The sequence below is a fragment of the Mercenaria mercenaria genome, chromosome 12 (assembly GCF_021730395.1).
Source record: "Mercenaria mercenaria strain notata chromosome 12, MADL_Memer_1, whole genome shotgun sequence".
NCBI lineage: Eukaryota > Metazoa > Mollusca > Bivalvia > Venerida > Veneridae > Mercenaria > Mercenaria mercenaria.
Window position 1 is genome coordinate 48536782 of NC_069372.1, and position 16487 is coordinate 48553268.

Consider the following 16487-nt stretch of genomic DNA (forward strand, 5'->3'; position numbering starts at 1 on the left):
GGACTGGACAGGGAAAAACCTATTGATCTTTGACCTCAATGTGCCACCTTGAACAAGAGTATAGGTGTTGACCATGAAACGCCAGCTTATTATGGGGAACATTTGTCCCAAGTAATATTAAAATCCCTCTATGGATTGTTGACATTATAGCCGGGACAAAAAAGGCCCTCTTGACGGTTTACTTCTAATTGTAACCTGGACCTTTGAGCAAGGGTCTGAGTGTTGTGCATGACATGTTGTCTTATTATGGGGTACATTTGTGCCAAATATTAAAATTCTTTTACTGATTGTCGAGTTACAGACCGGACAGGAAAAAAGCCCTGTCCACCTTCGACTTCAAAGTGTGACCTTGACCTTCAAACCAGAGATCAGGGTTACATGCATAACACATCGTCTAATCCAGGGAATTTTCCTAAATGGGCGTATAACAAAATGCATTACGAGTCTTCAAATAAGTGAATGCTTTGACATCGTGCGAAATGAAATATGGTTTATCTCAAAAACATAAATTGCACATTCTCAATCCTCGTCTCACACTATAACAAGAGGGCCATGATCACCATATATCGCTCATTTGAGTACGATTGCTCTTAATGATAAGATCAAGTTTTGACATAGATCACATAGGCATACACATTAAATATCATCAGGATAAATATTTTCTTGTAACGGTCCCTTTTGACCTATGGGTCATGTACTATTCAGGGCCAATCTCCATATCAGGTTTGAGGTTCCTAGGCTGAAATGATGCATTTTTGTACAAGCAAAACTATTCCTTACCATGGAAGACATTAATAATATTTAAAACCAATCTCATCAGACGTTGCTGAGGTATATCTATTTACATAAAATAAAGGGAGGTAATTTGTCATAAATTCAGTCAAACTTTATCTACCCCGATTGTCAGAGTCCATCTGATGGCATATATGAAATTTCCAATCAGTATCTTCATTGATTACTGAGATACATCCATCTTAAATTGAAACGAAGGGAGCTAATTTGACATAAAATCAGTCCGTAGTTACCTACCCTGATTGTCTCAGTCCAACTAATGACAACAAGCAAATTCGATGAATTGGTATCCCCCGCCGAAAGGGTTTGTGATGAGGAATGAGGAATGTCAAAACAGTATATCCAGCAAAAAAAAGTTAAGGATGCAAACAATTTCATTAGTCAAAATCAATTTAACAGAAAATGAATGCTATTTTTTGGGGAGGTGGGGCAGCGGGGGTGATTGGGTGAAGTTACAAAACATCATATGTTGATTATAAATATTGATGGAAAATTAAAAATGAAAAAAAAAACAAAAAAAAACAAGTAAATTCGATGAATTGGTATTCCCCGCCGAAACGGTTTGTGGTGAGAAATGGCAAAAAAATATATCCGGCAAAAAGTTAAGGATGTTAATAAGAAGCAAATAATTTCATTAGTCGAAATCAATTTAACAAAAAACAAAATGTTTGATTAAAGAGTACATAATAAATGTATGATACTTTGATCCAGACTAAAGAATTTATTTTGAATGGGATCTGCTTACTGTAATAAGCTTAGCTTTTAAAATTAAATGCAGTTAATTGAAATGTGAGCTTGAAGTTAAACTGGAACGAAATATTGTCTTTGAGTGGTTTGGCACCAGGTGTTGCTGTTTAACAAGTTCATTTGAACTTAAAAGAACAGATGTCCTTAAGAGAACACAGGTAAGATATCTTGAACATGGCTGAGGGCAAGGTTTGTGCAGTCACAACTTAACATGTTGAAGATTGAACATTAAAAAAAAAAAAGGAATGGAAATATATATATGTATATATATATATATAGATATATGTATATATTTATTTTTTTAGGGGGTGGGGGTGCAGGGTGCAGGGGAACGGGAGAGGAAACAAAATTTCACATGTTGATTATAAATATTGATTGAAAATTAAAAAAAAAAAAAAAAAGGGGGTAAAAGGGTGAAGTTGTGAGGGGGGGGGGGGGGGGGGGGCGGCAAGAGAATGCATGATCAGTGGTGGGCATGACTGGGTGGAGGAGTGAGGTGAGGGAATGGTACAACTTGGAAGGTTTGAAAAAAAATCTAAAATAAGAAATGAAAAAAAAATGGGGGGGGGGGGGGGGGGGGGTTGGGAGGGGGAGTGACCAAGGCAAGTGGGTGACCAGGTATGGGTGTGCAACTTCACTTGTTTATAATAAATGTTCACAGAAAAGAATGAAAGAAATTTAATGAAATTCTGCCAAATGGTAAGTTTGTAATGTACAAATATGTGGATTTTTAGACAATTAAAGGGCAATAACTCTGAAGTTACAAAAGAAATCTGTACAAAATTGTGTGTGCACAACCACATTATAGTGCTCTAAATTCTGTTGAAGTTTCATAGTTCAAGGTCAAATATATCAAAAGTTATGATGCAGAAATTGCCATATCTATAGATCTATAGTACCCTATATAGTTAACATTAAAAACTTCTAAGGGCCATAACTCTGGTGTTACTTGGGCAATCTGTCTGAAACTTGATGGGCCCCATAACCTCATAGTGGTGAACATGTATATGAAGTTTGTTTGAAAAAAATCTAAAATAAGGAATGAATTTTTTTTATTTTTTTTTTTTTTTTTGGGGGGGGGGGGGGGGGGGGGAGGGGTGTGATCAAGGTAAGGGGGTGACCATAACTCTGGTGTTACTTGGGCAATCTGTCTGAAACTTGATGGGCCTTCAATGTTTACAATAAATGTTCATGGAAAAGAATGAAAGAAATTTAATGAAATTCTACCATATGGTAAGTTTGTTATGTACAAATATGTGGATTTATATACAATTAAAGGGCAATAACTCTTAATTTACATATAAATCCGAACGAAATTGTGTGTACACAACCACATTATGGTGATCTAAATTCTGTTTAAGTTTCATAGTTCTAGGTCAAATATATCAAAAGTTTTGATGCAGAAATTGCCAAATTTATAGTACCCTATATAGTTAACCCTAGAAACTTCTAAGGGCCATAACTCTGGTGTTACTTTGCAATCTGACTGAAACTTGACGGGCCGCAAGAACTCATAGTGGTGAACATGTATATGAAGTTTTAAATAAATATTCCCAACCATTTCCTAGATATGGCTCCGGACGGACGGACGGATGGACGGAAAGACGGACGTTCTAACGAAACGGTCTTTATTGACACCCCCATTGTTCTCTCTCGTTCTAACAGTCACATAAAAAGAAAAATAGTCACATAAACAGAACGGAATGAATGACATCAAAGAGAAAGTACCGTTATGCAGTCACTTAACCATCATTTCGCGGGCACGGACGGACGGACAACGCCAAAACTATATCCCTCCGACTTTCGTCGGGGGATAAAAAAAAATGGGGGGGTGGGGAGAGGCGATGCATGCTTGGGGTCGTGGGCATGACTTGGTGGAGGAGTGAGGTGGGGGAATGGTACAACTTTGCATGTTGATAAATATTCATGGAAGGTTTGAAAAAGTATATAAAAAGGAATGAAAACTAATCTTTTTTTTTTTTTTTTTGGGGGGGGGGGGGGGGGGGGATGTGACCAAGGCAAGGTGGTGACCAGGTGTGGGTACACAACTTCACATGTTTATTATAAATGTTCATGGAAAAGAATGAAAGACGTTTAATGAAATTCTACGGTTGGTTTGTTATGTACAAATCTGTAGATTTTTAAACAATTAAAGGGCAATAACTCTAAGGAAAATTGACCAATTAAAAAAAATGACAGGCATCATCGAAGTATGTTGGTTCATATTTATTTCAAGTTTCATGATTGAATTCTACCAGCTTGTTACGGAGAAATTGCTGCAGACGTGGATTTTTCATTAAATCAAGGGCAATAACTGTAAGGGAAATTGACCAATCAAAAAAAAAACTTGAGGGGCATCATCGCAGTATGTTGGTGCATGTTCATTTCAAGTTTTATGAAATTCTACATGATAGTTAATGAGAAATGGCTGCGGACGGACATTTTTCATTAAATCAAGGGCAATAACTGTAAGGAAAATTGACCAATCAAAAAAAAAACTTGACGGGCATCATCGCAGTATGTTGGTTCATGTTTATTTCAAGTTTCATGAAATTCTACCAGGTAGTTACTGAGATATGGCTGCGGACGGACGGACGCACGCACGTACGGATGTGACGGACGGACAACGCCATTTCAATACCCACCTCCCGATTTCATCGGCGGGGGATAATAATGAAATTTCAAGCGAGTCGTATAAATACTTACCGAGACTAATCCATTTTTTATTAAAATCAGGGGAGGTAATCATGTATTGGTATATTCATGTAGAAGATAAAGAGTACAAGCCTTTAGAAACAATATAATATTATAAGAAAAATATTCATATCGATAAATGTTCAATCAAGAGTTATCTAACATGACTATTTCTTACCATGGAAGACATAAATAATGTTTCAAACCAATCTCATTAGAAGCTGCTAAGGTATATTCATTTACTTAAAAGATAAAGGGAGGTAATTTGTCATAAATTCAGTCAATATGTATCTACACTGATTGTACAAGTGCATCTGATGGCATAAATAAATTTCAGATCAGTGTCTTCATTAGTTACGAAGATATACCCATTTTAATTTGGAACAAGAGCTCGCCGAACACGAAATGCCCCCATTGATGCATTCAGTAACTGCACAAGGAACAGAAATTATATGCTCACTGTAAACAAAAGTTCTACCATTCTGGTTTAATCTGACCTTGACCTTTAACCTAACAAGCGATTACAGAGTGATCTTGGCACCATCCACTGAGCCATTTTTGAATGTTTCAAATTTCAAGACTAGCTCAAGGTCAAAATCAATGTCAACTTTCATTTCGGTACAAAACAATGTGTATGTGGTCCAAATAAAGCTGTAGCTACAGAAATGTGAAAGTAGGTCACTAGGTCAAAATCAAGGTCAAATTTTATTTTGGAACAAAAAACTATGCATGTGGTCCAAATTTGAAGCCTGTACCTTCAAAAATGTGAAAGTAGGTCACTAGGTCAATAACAAGGTCAAAGTTTTTTTCGGTACACAAACCTATGCAATTGGTCCAAATTTGAAGGCTGTAGCTACAGAAATGTGAAAGTAGGTCACTAGGTCAAGATCAAGATCAACTCATGTCAAGGTTCATCTTGCCACTCAAAACTATACATGTGGTCCAAATTTGAGTGATGTAAGTTATAGACATGAAGGTTATAAGTTTTTCCCTATATAAGTCTATATGAAACATATGACCCCTGGGGCAGGGCCATATTTGACCCTAGAGGGATAATTTGAATAAACTTGGTAGAGAACCACTAAATGATGCTACATTACAAAATATCAAAGCCATAGCCTTTGTGGTTTGGACAAGAAGATTTTCAAAGTTTTTCCCTATATAAGTCTATGTAAACCATGTGACCCCCAGGGCAGAGCCATATTTGACCCTAGGGGAATAATTTGAACAATCTTAGTAGAGGACCACTAGATGATGTCATATACAAAATATCAAAGCCATAGGCCCTGTGGTTTTTCAAATTTTTTCCTATATATATAAGTCTATATAAACCATGTGACTCCCGAGGTGGGGCCATATTTGACCCCAGGGAAATAATCTGAACAATCTTGGTAGAGGACCACTAGATTTTGCTACATACCAAATATCAAAGCCCTAGGCCCTATGGTTTTGGACAAGAAGATCGGAAACTGTTTTAACTGTTCCTGGCCAATGTGACCTTGACCTTTGACCTAATGACCTCAAAATCAATAGGGGTCATCTGCTGGTCATGGCCAACCTAACTATCAATTTTCCTGAAACTAGGCCCAAGCGTTCTAGAGTTATTGCCTGCAAACCATTTTACTGTTCCTGGTGACTGTGACCTTGACCTATGACATACTGACCTCAAAATCAATAGGGGTCATCTGCTGGTCATGACCAACCTCCCTATCAACTTTCGTGACCCTAGGCTTAAGCGTTCTTGAGTTATCATCCGGAAACCGTTTTACTGTTCAGGGTCACTGTGACCTTGACCTTTAACATACTGACCTCAAAATTAATAGGGGTCATCTGCTGGTCATTACCAACCTCCTTATCAACTTTCATGATCCTAGGCCCAAGTGTTCTTGAGTTATCATCTGGAAACCGTTTTACTATTCAGGGTCACTGTGACCTTGACCTTTGACATACAGACCTCAAAATCAATGGGGGTAATCTACTTGTGATGACCAACCTCCCTATCAACTTTCATGATCCTAGGCCCAAGCGTTCTTGAGTTATCATCCGGAAACGGATTGGTCTACATTCCGACCGACCGACAGACCGACCTACCGACCGACATCTGCAAAACAATATACCCCTCCTTCTTCGAAGGGGGGCATAATAAAGGGAGGTAATTTTACATAAAATCAGTCCATAGTTATCTACCCTGATTGTCTCAGTCCAACTAATGACAATAACGAAATTTCAAATGAGTCCTATAAATACTTACTGATATAAATCCATTTTGATTTAAATCGGGGAAGGCAATCACATATAAAACAAGCAAAAGTATCCCCCGCCGAAAGGGCTTGAGGTGAGTGAGGTGAGGAATGGTAAAAAAATATTTCTGGCAAAAAGTTAAGGATGTTATTAAAAAGCAAATAATTTCATTAGTCAAAATCATTTTAACAGAAAATGAATGCCTTTTTTGGGGGTCGGGGGGGGGGGGGGGGGGGGGGGGCAGCGGAGAGGTTGGGCAGTGGGGGTGTCCGGGTGAGGGTACAACATTTCACCTGTTGATTATATTGATGGAAAATTAAAATTGAAAAAAAAAAAAAAAAAAAAAAAATGGATGGGGGATGGGGACGTATGATCGGGGTGGTGGGCAAGACCGACTGTAGAGTGAGGTGGGGGAATGGTACAACTCTGCATGCTAATAAATATTCATGGAAGGTTTGGAAAAAAAAAAAGGAATGATTTTTTTGGGGTGGGGGGGGGGGGGGGGTTGAGAGGGGGAGGATGTGTGACCAAGGCAAGGTGGTGACCAGGTGTGGGTACAAAACTTCAGATGTTTATACTAAATGTTCATGGAAAAGAATGAAAGAAGTTTAATGAAATTCTACCAATGGGTTGGTTTGTTATGTACAAATCTGTAGATTTTTAAACAATTAAAGGGCAATAACTCTAAGGAAAATTGACCAATTGAAAAAAAAAATGACCGGCATCATCGAAGTATGTTGGTTAATATTTATTTCAAGTTTCATGAAATTCTACCAGCTTGTTACTGAGAAATGGTTGCAGATGTAGATTTTTCATTAAATCAAGGGCAATAACTCTAAGGGAAATTGACCAATCCGATAAAAAATTTGACGGGCATCATCGCAGTATGCTGGTGCATGTTTAGGTCAAGTTTTATGAAATTCTACCCGATAGTTACTGAGAAATGGCTGCGGACAGACATTTTTGGAGCATTTTTCATTAAATCAAGGGCAATAACTCGAAGGGAAATTGACCAATCCAAAAAGAAACTTGACGGGCATCATCGCAGTATGTTGGTTCATGTTTATTTCAAGTTTCATGAAATTCTACCTGCTAGTTACTGAGAAATGGCTGCGGACGGACGGACGCACGCACGGACGGACTGACAACGCCATTTCAATACCCCCCTCCCGATTTCATCGGCGGGGGATAATAAGTGCATAGTGTCTAGGTCAACCTGATGACATACATAAAGTTTCAAAACCAATACCATCAATAGTTGCAGAGATATAACCATTTTATTTATAAGTGCTGACTTTGACCTCAATGTGTGACCTTGACCTTCAAGCAACGGGAATGGATATCTTACTGTGATTTAAGTTGTGTGCATGATTTTCTAAAGTTGAATGCAAAATGGTCACAAGGCAAAAATTAACATACTTTGGCACTTTCAATGTTCATTCAAGGGCCATAACTCTAGAACCTATGATTCGACCTCACGGGTTAGGGTTAGGGCTAGAGTAATTTTGCAAGTTTGTATCAAATCTAACCATAACTGACGTCTCTATATGGCTGCAAAAGCCGAAATAGCAAAAATTGGCCCTTAAAGGGGCCATAACTGTGGAACCATGATGGGATCCGGCCAGTTTTCGAAAAGAACCATGATATTATGCCAATACATGTTGTGTGCAAGTCTGAGTAAAGTTGATTGCAAAATGTGGTCTCTATTATGTTCACAAGCCAAAAATAGCAAATTTTGGCCATTTAAGGGGCCCCTCTCGAACCCATGATGGGATCTGGCTAGTTTTCGAAAGGAACCGAGATATTATGCCAATACAAGTTGTGTACAAGTTTGCATGGTAATGCATTTCTGTATCTATATCACTGCCTTTTTCTATACGTATGATATCAGACAGGTTCAAATTTTACTTTCAATGGTTGTCTGTGGACCCAGGCCGACATAACCTTTTCCAGTGTGTCACACTCTTCTAGATCTTTCTCTTTTCTATACGTATGTCTTAGTATTCGGACTTTATTCACTTTATCCTCTTCTGAAAATATAAAATAAACAGTGTAAGTAATAGAACAAGAGGGCCATAATGGCCCTATATATCGCTCACCAGAGTTGATCTGGCCTACTGACCTAGTTTTTTAGCCCTAATGAGCCAGTTTTGAACTTAACCAAGAGATCATCAAGACAAACATTCTGATCAAGTTTCATAAAGATTGAGTCACAACTGTAGCCTTGAGTGTTCACAGACTTTTCCTTTGATTTGACCATGTGACAAAGTTTTCGACCCTAAATGACCCAGATTAAAAGTTGACCTAGAGATCATCAAGACAAACATTCTGACCAAGTTTCATAAAGATTGAGTCATAACTGTGGCCTATAGAGTGTTCATAAGGTTTTCCTTTGATCTGGCCTACTGACCTACTTTTTGACCCGGCTGACCCATTTTCTAAACTGAGCTAGAGATCATCAAGGCTAACATTCTGACAAAGTTTCATAAATATTGGGTCACAACTGTGACCTCTAGAGTGTTCACAATCTTTTCTTTGATCTGGCCTACTGACCTAGTATTTGACCCCACATGATCTAGTTTCAAACTTGACCTAGAGATCTTCAAGACAAACATTCTTACAAAGTTTCATAAAGATTGGGTCACAAATTTGGCCTCGAGTGTTCACAAGCTTTTCTGTTGATCTGGCCTACTGACCTAGTTTTTGATACCACATGACCCAGTTTTGAACTTGACCTGAAGATCATCAAGACAAACATTCTGACCAAGTTTCATAAAGACTGGGTCACAAATTTGGCCTCAAGAGTGTTCACAAGCTTTTCCTTTGATCTGGCCTGCTGACCTAGTTTTTGACCTCATATAAACTAGTTTTGTACTTGACCTGGAGTTTTTTAAGACAAACATTCTGTCCAAGTTTCATAAAGATTGGGCCACAAATGTGGCTTCTAGAGTGTTCACAAGCTTTTCTGATGATCTGGCCTACTGACCTAGTTTTTGACCCCACATGATCTAGTTTCGAACTTGACCTAGAGATCATCAAGACAAACATCTGTCAAATTTCATAAAGATTAGGTCACAAATTTGGCCTCGAGTGTTCACAAGGTTTTCTGTTGATCTGGCCTACTGACCTAGTTTTTGACCCCCAATGACCCAGTTTTGAACTTTACCTAAAGATCATCAGGACAAACATTCTGACCAAGTTTCATAAAGATTGGGTCACAAATGTGACCGCCTCTAGAGTGTTCACAAGTTTTTTCGTTGATCTGCCCTAATCCCCTAGTTTTTCACACAACATGACCCAGTTTCGTACCTGTCCTAGAAAACATCAAGTCTAACATTCTGACCAAGTTTCATAAAGATTGGGTTACAAATGTGGCCTCTAGAGTGTTCACAAGCTTTTCTTTTGATCTGGCTTACTGACCTAGTTTTTGACCCCACATGACCTAGTTTCAAACTTTACCTAGAGATCATCAAGACAAACATTCTGACCAAGTTTCATAAAAATTGTTTCACAAATGTGGCCTCTTAGAGTGTTCACAAGCTTTTCCTTTGATCTGCCTATTGACCTAGTTTTTGACCCTACATGACCTAGTTTCAAACTTGACACAGAGATTATCAAGACAAACATTTTGACCAAGTTCCATAAAGATTGGGTCACAAATATGGCCTCTAGAGTGTTCACAAGCTTCTCCTTTGATCTGACCTACTGACCTAGTTTTTGAGCCAACATGACCCAGTTTCGAACTTGTCCTAGAGATAATCAAGACAAACATTCTGACAAAGTTTCATAAATATTGGGTCACAACTGTGACCTCTAGAGTGTTCACAATCTTTTCTTTTGATCTGGCCTACTGACCTAGTATTTGATCCAACATGATCTAGTTTCAAACTTGACCTAGAGATCTTCAAGACAAACATTCTTACAAAGTTTCATAAAGATTGGGTCACAAATTTGGCCTCGAGTGTTCACAAGCTTTTCTGTTGATCTGGCCTACTGACCTAGTTTTTGACACCACATGACCCAGTTTTGAACTTGACCTGAAGATCATCAAGACAAACATTCTGACCAAGTTTCATAAAGATTAGGTCACAAATTTGGCATCAAGAGTGTGCCTCTAGGGTGTTCACAAGCTTTTCCTTTGATCTGGCCTACTGAGCTAAAAAGGGAAGTAATATTTAACTTTTTACTTACTTTCAAACATCTTAAACAATTTAGATTCCAGCTGCTCTATGTTTTGAAGATACTCAAGCGGTACATCTTTTTTAGTGCCAGTACAATCCTCAAACTCTATAAGAACTTGGTCGTCTGTGTAGAATGCAATGTTGCTGCTGTCTCCCTGCAAGTCCAAAGCTATTGTCGGAGATACTTTCCTCATATGATGCTTTACATAATCATATAAGCTTTGGACCGTAATAAAATCAGTCCTTTTTGCCCAGTAGTCATTACAACACTGACAATTGTCAGCGCATCTCTTCCCCTCTGAATTTGCTTTTAATCCTTGAACGAGATATTTTGTAAAAATGCTGCCTTCATCCGTTATGTCTGCCTTCTGGTTTTCTTTGCATGCATTTATCTGAATGAATTTTCTACCGTCCTGAAACTTTATCCTTGAAGGATGGCAGCGATCTAAAACTATCACCAGTTTATCAATATTGTCCAGACGTTTCAACTCCTTCTGAAACGTTGTCATTGCAATACTTTCTGATCCAAGTTCAAAACAATTGTTTTCTGCATCACCAGAGCCCTTGTTCTTTGCACCGTGACAGGAAAAATAGATCAGCAATGTATCAATATCTTTATCTTCGCTAAAGATATCTATACATTCTTTCACTTTTGGCCAAAGATTTTCTGGCCCTTCTCCAGGTTTTCTTGGTACTACTGTGTGAACCTTTCTTTCACTATAAAAATAATAAATGACAGTCAAACGTATACATACATATGCAAAATTAAAAACAAGAACTCCGCCAAACGGGCCAATATACGCCCGAAGGGTTATATTAGAGGAGAACGGAAGCAAATTTTGAAGACTTTTTTATTGGTGAGAGGTGTTTGGGGGAGAAGGGTGGTTGTAATGTAAACTACTGCAGTATGCACATCGTCTCATTATCACCTGCCTATATTCCAAGTTTCAAGTAAATACCTTTAATATTTGAAGTTATGCTCAAGACACGAAATATGATTGGCAGATTTGGCCTTCCTGTGACCTTGACCTTTGACAGGCCTCCTAGCAGGCCTGAACAAAAATAAAGGTTTTTATAAAGGCTTCAATCTATGGAAATAAAGGCCTTTTAGTGTAAAATATTAAAAAATAAAGAGTAAATAAAGGCTATTTTTGTCGGAATTCTCGTTGAAAACACATAATATATATAGGTATTTACTACATGTATGTGGTCTGGTGAACAAAACAGCATTCTGAAAAACTCAAGATGAAAGATACACAAGCAGTATCCTAATAACAACACTTAAAAGGGGGGACGAAATACAGTAGTATAACCATTACTTGCTTTAAACTGGCACGGCAAGCAGTCTGAACAAAAATATAGGTTTTGAGTGAAAATTACAGACTATTTGGCCGTTTTAAAGGTTTTTTCAGAAGATTTAAAGGTTTTAAAGGTTTGCTCTGAAATTAAAGGTTTTTAAAGGTTTCACTAGGAGGCCTGCTTTGACCTACCACCCTGGTACATGCACTCTGCATATCGTCTCATCACATCCTACCTACATCCCAAGTTTGAAGGGTAAATAAGTTAAGCTCCGGACACAAAATATAACGGGCAGATTTGACCTTTGAGCTCAATTTGAGACCTTAACCTTTGACCTACAGACCCGTTTCATGTACTTTGCACATGGTTTCATCACCACCTACGTACATCTCAAGTTTGAAGTCAATACACTGCATGGTTATTTCGTTATTTCGACAATTTTGACCTGTTCGCTCAGCTTGTGATTTTGACCTTTGACCTAAAGAGCCGGTCAAGAACTTATCGCCATCTACCTATATGCCAAGTTTAAAGTCAACACCTTTTCTGCTTATAAAGTTATGTTCCGGATACAATTTATGACGGATGGGCAGACGCAAGCGCCATCACATAATACGTATCATTTTTCCAAAACAGGCGTGTAAAAACATATCCAATCCCTCTCCTGCCAATTCAAAGAGTGTTTTACTTAGAGATTATCGAAATTCGACTTTTTACAGGTGTCATTCGCTAGCCTCATAAACATAATTATAAAGGTCCGTCTCAAAATTGTATTATATACTGATTAGTCTTATATAATTTCGCATATAATGACATTGCATTGTTACCTATGCCAAAATACACACATTTTTTTCACTAAGAGGATCAACTTCCTTGTTCGATCATATTCAAATCTGCTCTATCAACTAAATGTTTTTGATATGCTTAGATTTTGTTTAAATGTTTTACTTCATGTGTGTGTAAAAAGGAAAGACTAAACTCATGTTTTAGCTCTTGAGGTATCCAACTCGTGTGACTTTTATTAAAATAAGCACATAAAGTCAATAATTACTGGTTTTGAAGTAAATTTACCTCTTAAAACAATGTTCTATGTGAGTTGAAATAATAACAAGCTAATAAGGAAAAAGAAGTCCTATGTTAGCATTATATAACTGAGATTAGAAACTGTATTTGTAACTTTGATATATTCTAAATCAAAAACCTGTTTTCTTATAAAAAGGATTATCTTATGTTTTACAATAATATAAACCAATCAAAAGGGAATATTTTAAAATTTGTTATATTTAACTGCTTTTGTTTGCAGTTTCTAATGATTAGAGTGATCATTTTAGTGATCATTCAAAAGCAATCTGACGAATTAAGTCCTTTCTACTTCACAACATGCAAGAGAGATCTGACATTGAGAATAACAAATTTACGAAGACTTTCGGCACTGCCTGAACAAAAGTTTATGCAAGGCTTAATAAGAATAAATGACAACTGGTGTCTATCAGCAATAATGAAAAATTAAAATTGTAAACGCTGCTCACTGTATACAAAGAATAAGTACTGCACACATATAAAACAATCTTTTGTCTGAAATTACCTCTGGTGACACCCAATCCAATATGGATATGCAAAAAATTATCAGGCAAATCAATTATATTTTTTTATATTTCTACTATATGTTTTGCAATGCACGATCACGCCTTTATGTATGCAAGACACAGGTCGACAGGTAAATACATAAGAATTTGACCAAAGCGACTCAAATTCAATCTGACACAAACGAAGATTGTTGAATTAGACTTAAACCAAAGAGCTATAAAAATAACTTTTCATACTTCTTTGCTTAAACGAAGAGAAAATAGAATTTTGACATGTCTGGGACCATTTCTTCTTCTAGGATTATATACAGTATGATATACAGGTCGGATCCTGATTGGTATATTGATTTTTTGTGTGAAATGAGGTTGTTTTTTCTTGTAGTTTTCTGAAACTGAATAACTACAGTGTTGCAGTCAACCCTCGATATGGATGGGACATAAAATAGAACGGATGAACAGAACGATACCCTCCCTACCCCTTCCGTTTAAAATGGGGTTTAACAAGATCTTAAAACAATGTATTAAGTTAAGTTAAGAAACGTGTAAACATAGTTAATATGTCAACCTTTGATATGGGCTGTTCCATGAGAAAACCTGTATTATTGACATGATATAATTATTGCATAATGATTAATTTAAAATACTGGATAGTCATTGTTTTTCTTATGTTCTTGCAAAAACTAGAAACTAGTATATTGTAATACAATTATCTAAGGTCAATCAAAATTTAACATTTTTATAAATAAATGTTATTTGTGTTGTCATGGCAACCGAAATTCCAAAGCACCAATACACAATGAGAATAAAGAGGTGTATATATAAAAGGTCATTGATTAAACCAAAAATACACGGTTAAGTTATTTTTCAGTAAATTTTAAACTGTTTCTGAATATCCAAATGCATGATGTTTAGTCAGTGATATGCTTTATTTGGCGCAGAAATGACTTGATAAATACAAACCATGCACAACGACGTCATACCGTATTCATGACATTCTTGGCGTCACGTCTCTGAATGCATTCGGTGACATATTTCAAAACATTGTAAGTATTGAGATAGTGAAGATAATTTCTTCAAATTTTCTGATTTTTAAGTTAAAAGAACGCTCTTCACAAACATTTTATTATTTCAATATCGATTTTTGGTCACTAATACAAGCTTTGTCAAGGAGCGTACCATATGGTTTTGGACCTGCTGGTCCAATGTTAACAAGAATTGAACTTAATAGAGTGCTAACGTAAAGCTATTTTATCATAAAATGATTAACACTGGTAAAGAAATTAAGGTAATTTTAACACGATTAAATATGGCGTTCTTTTATAATCATCGCCAAAATAGTCCGAGGTGAACCATAATTAAACTTAACCAACAACTTGCAGTCATTGACGGACAGACAACTAACGATCACAAGCTCCGCAGATCTTAAGGTAGTTCTGCACGTTTGATAAACTAAAATCAATGGTGTAACGTTATTTATGCGGAAAAATGTAGTATAAATCCTGAATTCATTCCTGAAAATCATTTTATGCATTAATGGAAACTCTTGAGTAAATTTATTAAAACGGCAAAGTTACTATCTTTCTAAATTCAAATATGATACTGGAAAGTTTGACACGTTAAATAATTCCAAATAATGTCTTAAAATCAGCTTAAAATGTGCAGATCTCTTTATTCATGCACAAATATCTCAAAATCTACACATTTTATGTCACCATAATATAGATCATATGTTTATTCACGTTTATATTTATTCATAAGAGCAGTTTTATTAAAATCTACATGGTAGAAAAAATTCTATTCAGGAAAATGTTATCAAAACTGTTGTTTTTTTCATAGACTCACATTATGAAAACTTGTTTGTGGGCAAAATTTTTTAAGTCGGTCTAACAAAAACTCAAGCAAACGATCCTATCAATTTCATTTGCCGAATATTCTAAGTACATTCTAAAGTTTTGAAAAATCAGATCCGAACGTGCAGAACTACCTAAAAAGACAGACGTGATGTATCATGTTTATATATGTTGCAAATTGCTTAAGGCAAGAAAATGTAAAAGCTGAACAACATAAAAAAATAAACAAAGAACCTCATTCCCATTATACGTGGTGCTCTTGACGTAATCAGTTTCTTTAGCTCCTTGATATCCTTTGTCAATGCTTCTGCCACTGACATGTTTTTCAAATCATTTCCTGCTACCAGCAATGCACCATACTTACTTCCTAAAATTGATAAAGTGTGTACATAGTAATAGGTTTTCTAATCATTTATAAAACATTTAAATCGTTTTATTTCCTTATAGTAACCAAAAAATGCTAGAAGGGAAGGTTATCTTGTTCTACTGGCAATTCCGTCATGCAAAGATTTTATTAGGAATGTCTTCACAGGTCATGAATGCTCCCACTAGTGATGTTAAGAAACTAAAAGCAAAAGCTGTAATTGCAAACTGACAAGAAACATGTACACTGAACTTAGTAATTGAAAAAGAAATACACGAAACGAGAGTGAAAACTCCACAAAACTTTTTATCACGCAAACAAATTCTGTTTAACAAGTGGGCCTAAGTTGCTCACCTGAAGAAAACTGTAATCATTTGGCGTTGCTTCTAAGTAGGTTTGAAGAAAATCATTTCAGCTGTTCATTAAAGGGCAAGGAATGCCTAACAATAAGTTAATTTCATATGGAAACCATCCTCAAGACTTTCAAAATGCTGATTTTTTTTTTATCTGACCACTATAGGAAATTTATGGCAGTTTGAAATTCAGAAAAATGACCGATCATGGAGGTAGCCATTTTAGTGTGTTTATTACGTAATTTACACACTGCTGTAACACATGGTTATTTCTTTCAAGATAACTGTTAAAAGGAGAGAAATTGTTTAACAGAAGTAAGTAAATACAGTTAAAATTTGTATCTAAAAATCTAATAAATCCGCCATTTTATTTTTTGTTGTCA

General features: G+C 36.4%; 1 protein-coding gene across 1 annotated transcript in view; it reads right to left on the reverse strand.

Annotated features, from left to right (window-relative positions):
* Positions 1 to 6840: 6840 nt before the first annotated feature.
* LOC123534516 (uncharacterized) overlaps positions 6841 to 16487 on the reverse strand; it is a 100927-nt gene continuing 91280 nt past the window's right edge. The window contains exons 14-16 of the mRNA XM_053519971.1: positions 15622 to 15754; positions 10666 to 11372; positions 6841 to 8504 (exon numbers count right to left, since the gene is read on the reverse strand). Of these exons, the coding sequence (XP_053375946.1) occupies positions 8362 to 8504; positions 10666 to 11372; positions 15622 to 15754 (983 nt within the window). The 3' untranslated portion in view covers positions 6841 to 8361. The remainder of the gene's footprint in view (positions 8505 to 10665; positions 11373 to 15621; positions 15755 to 16487) is intronic.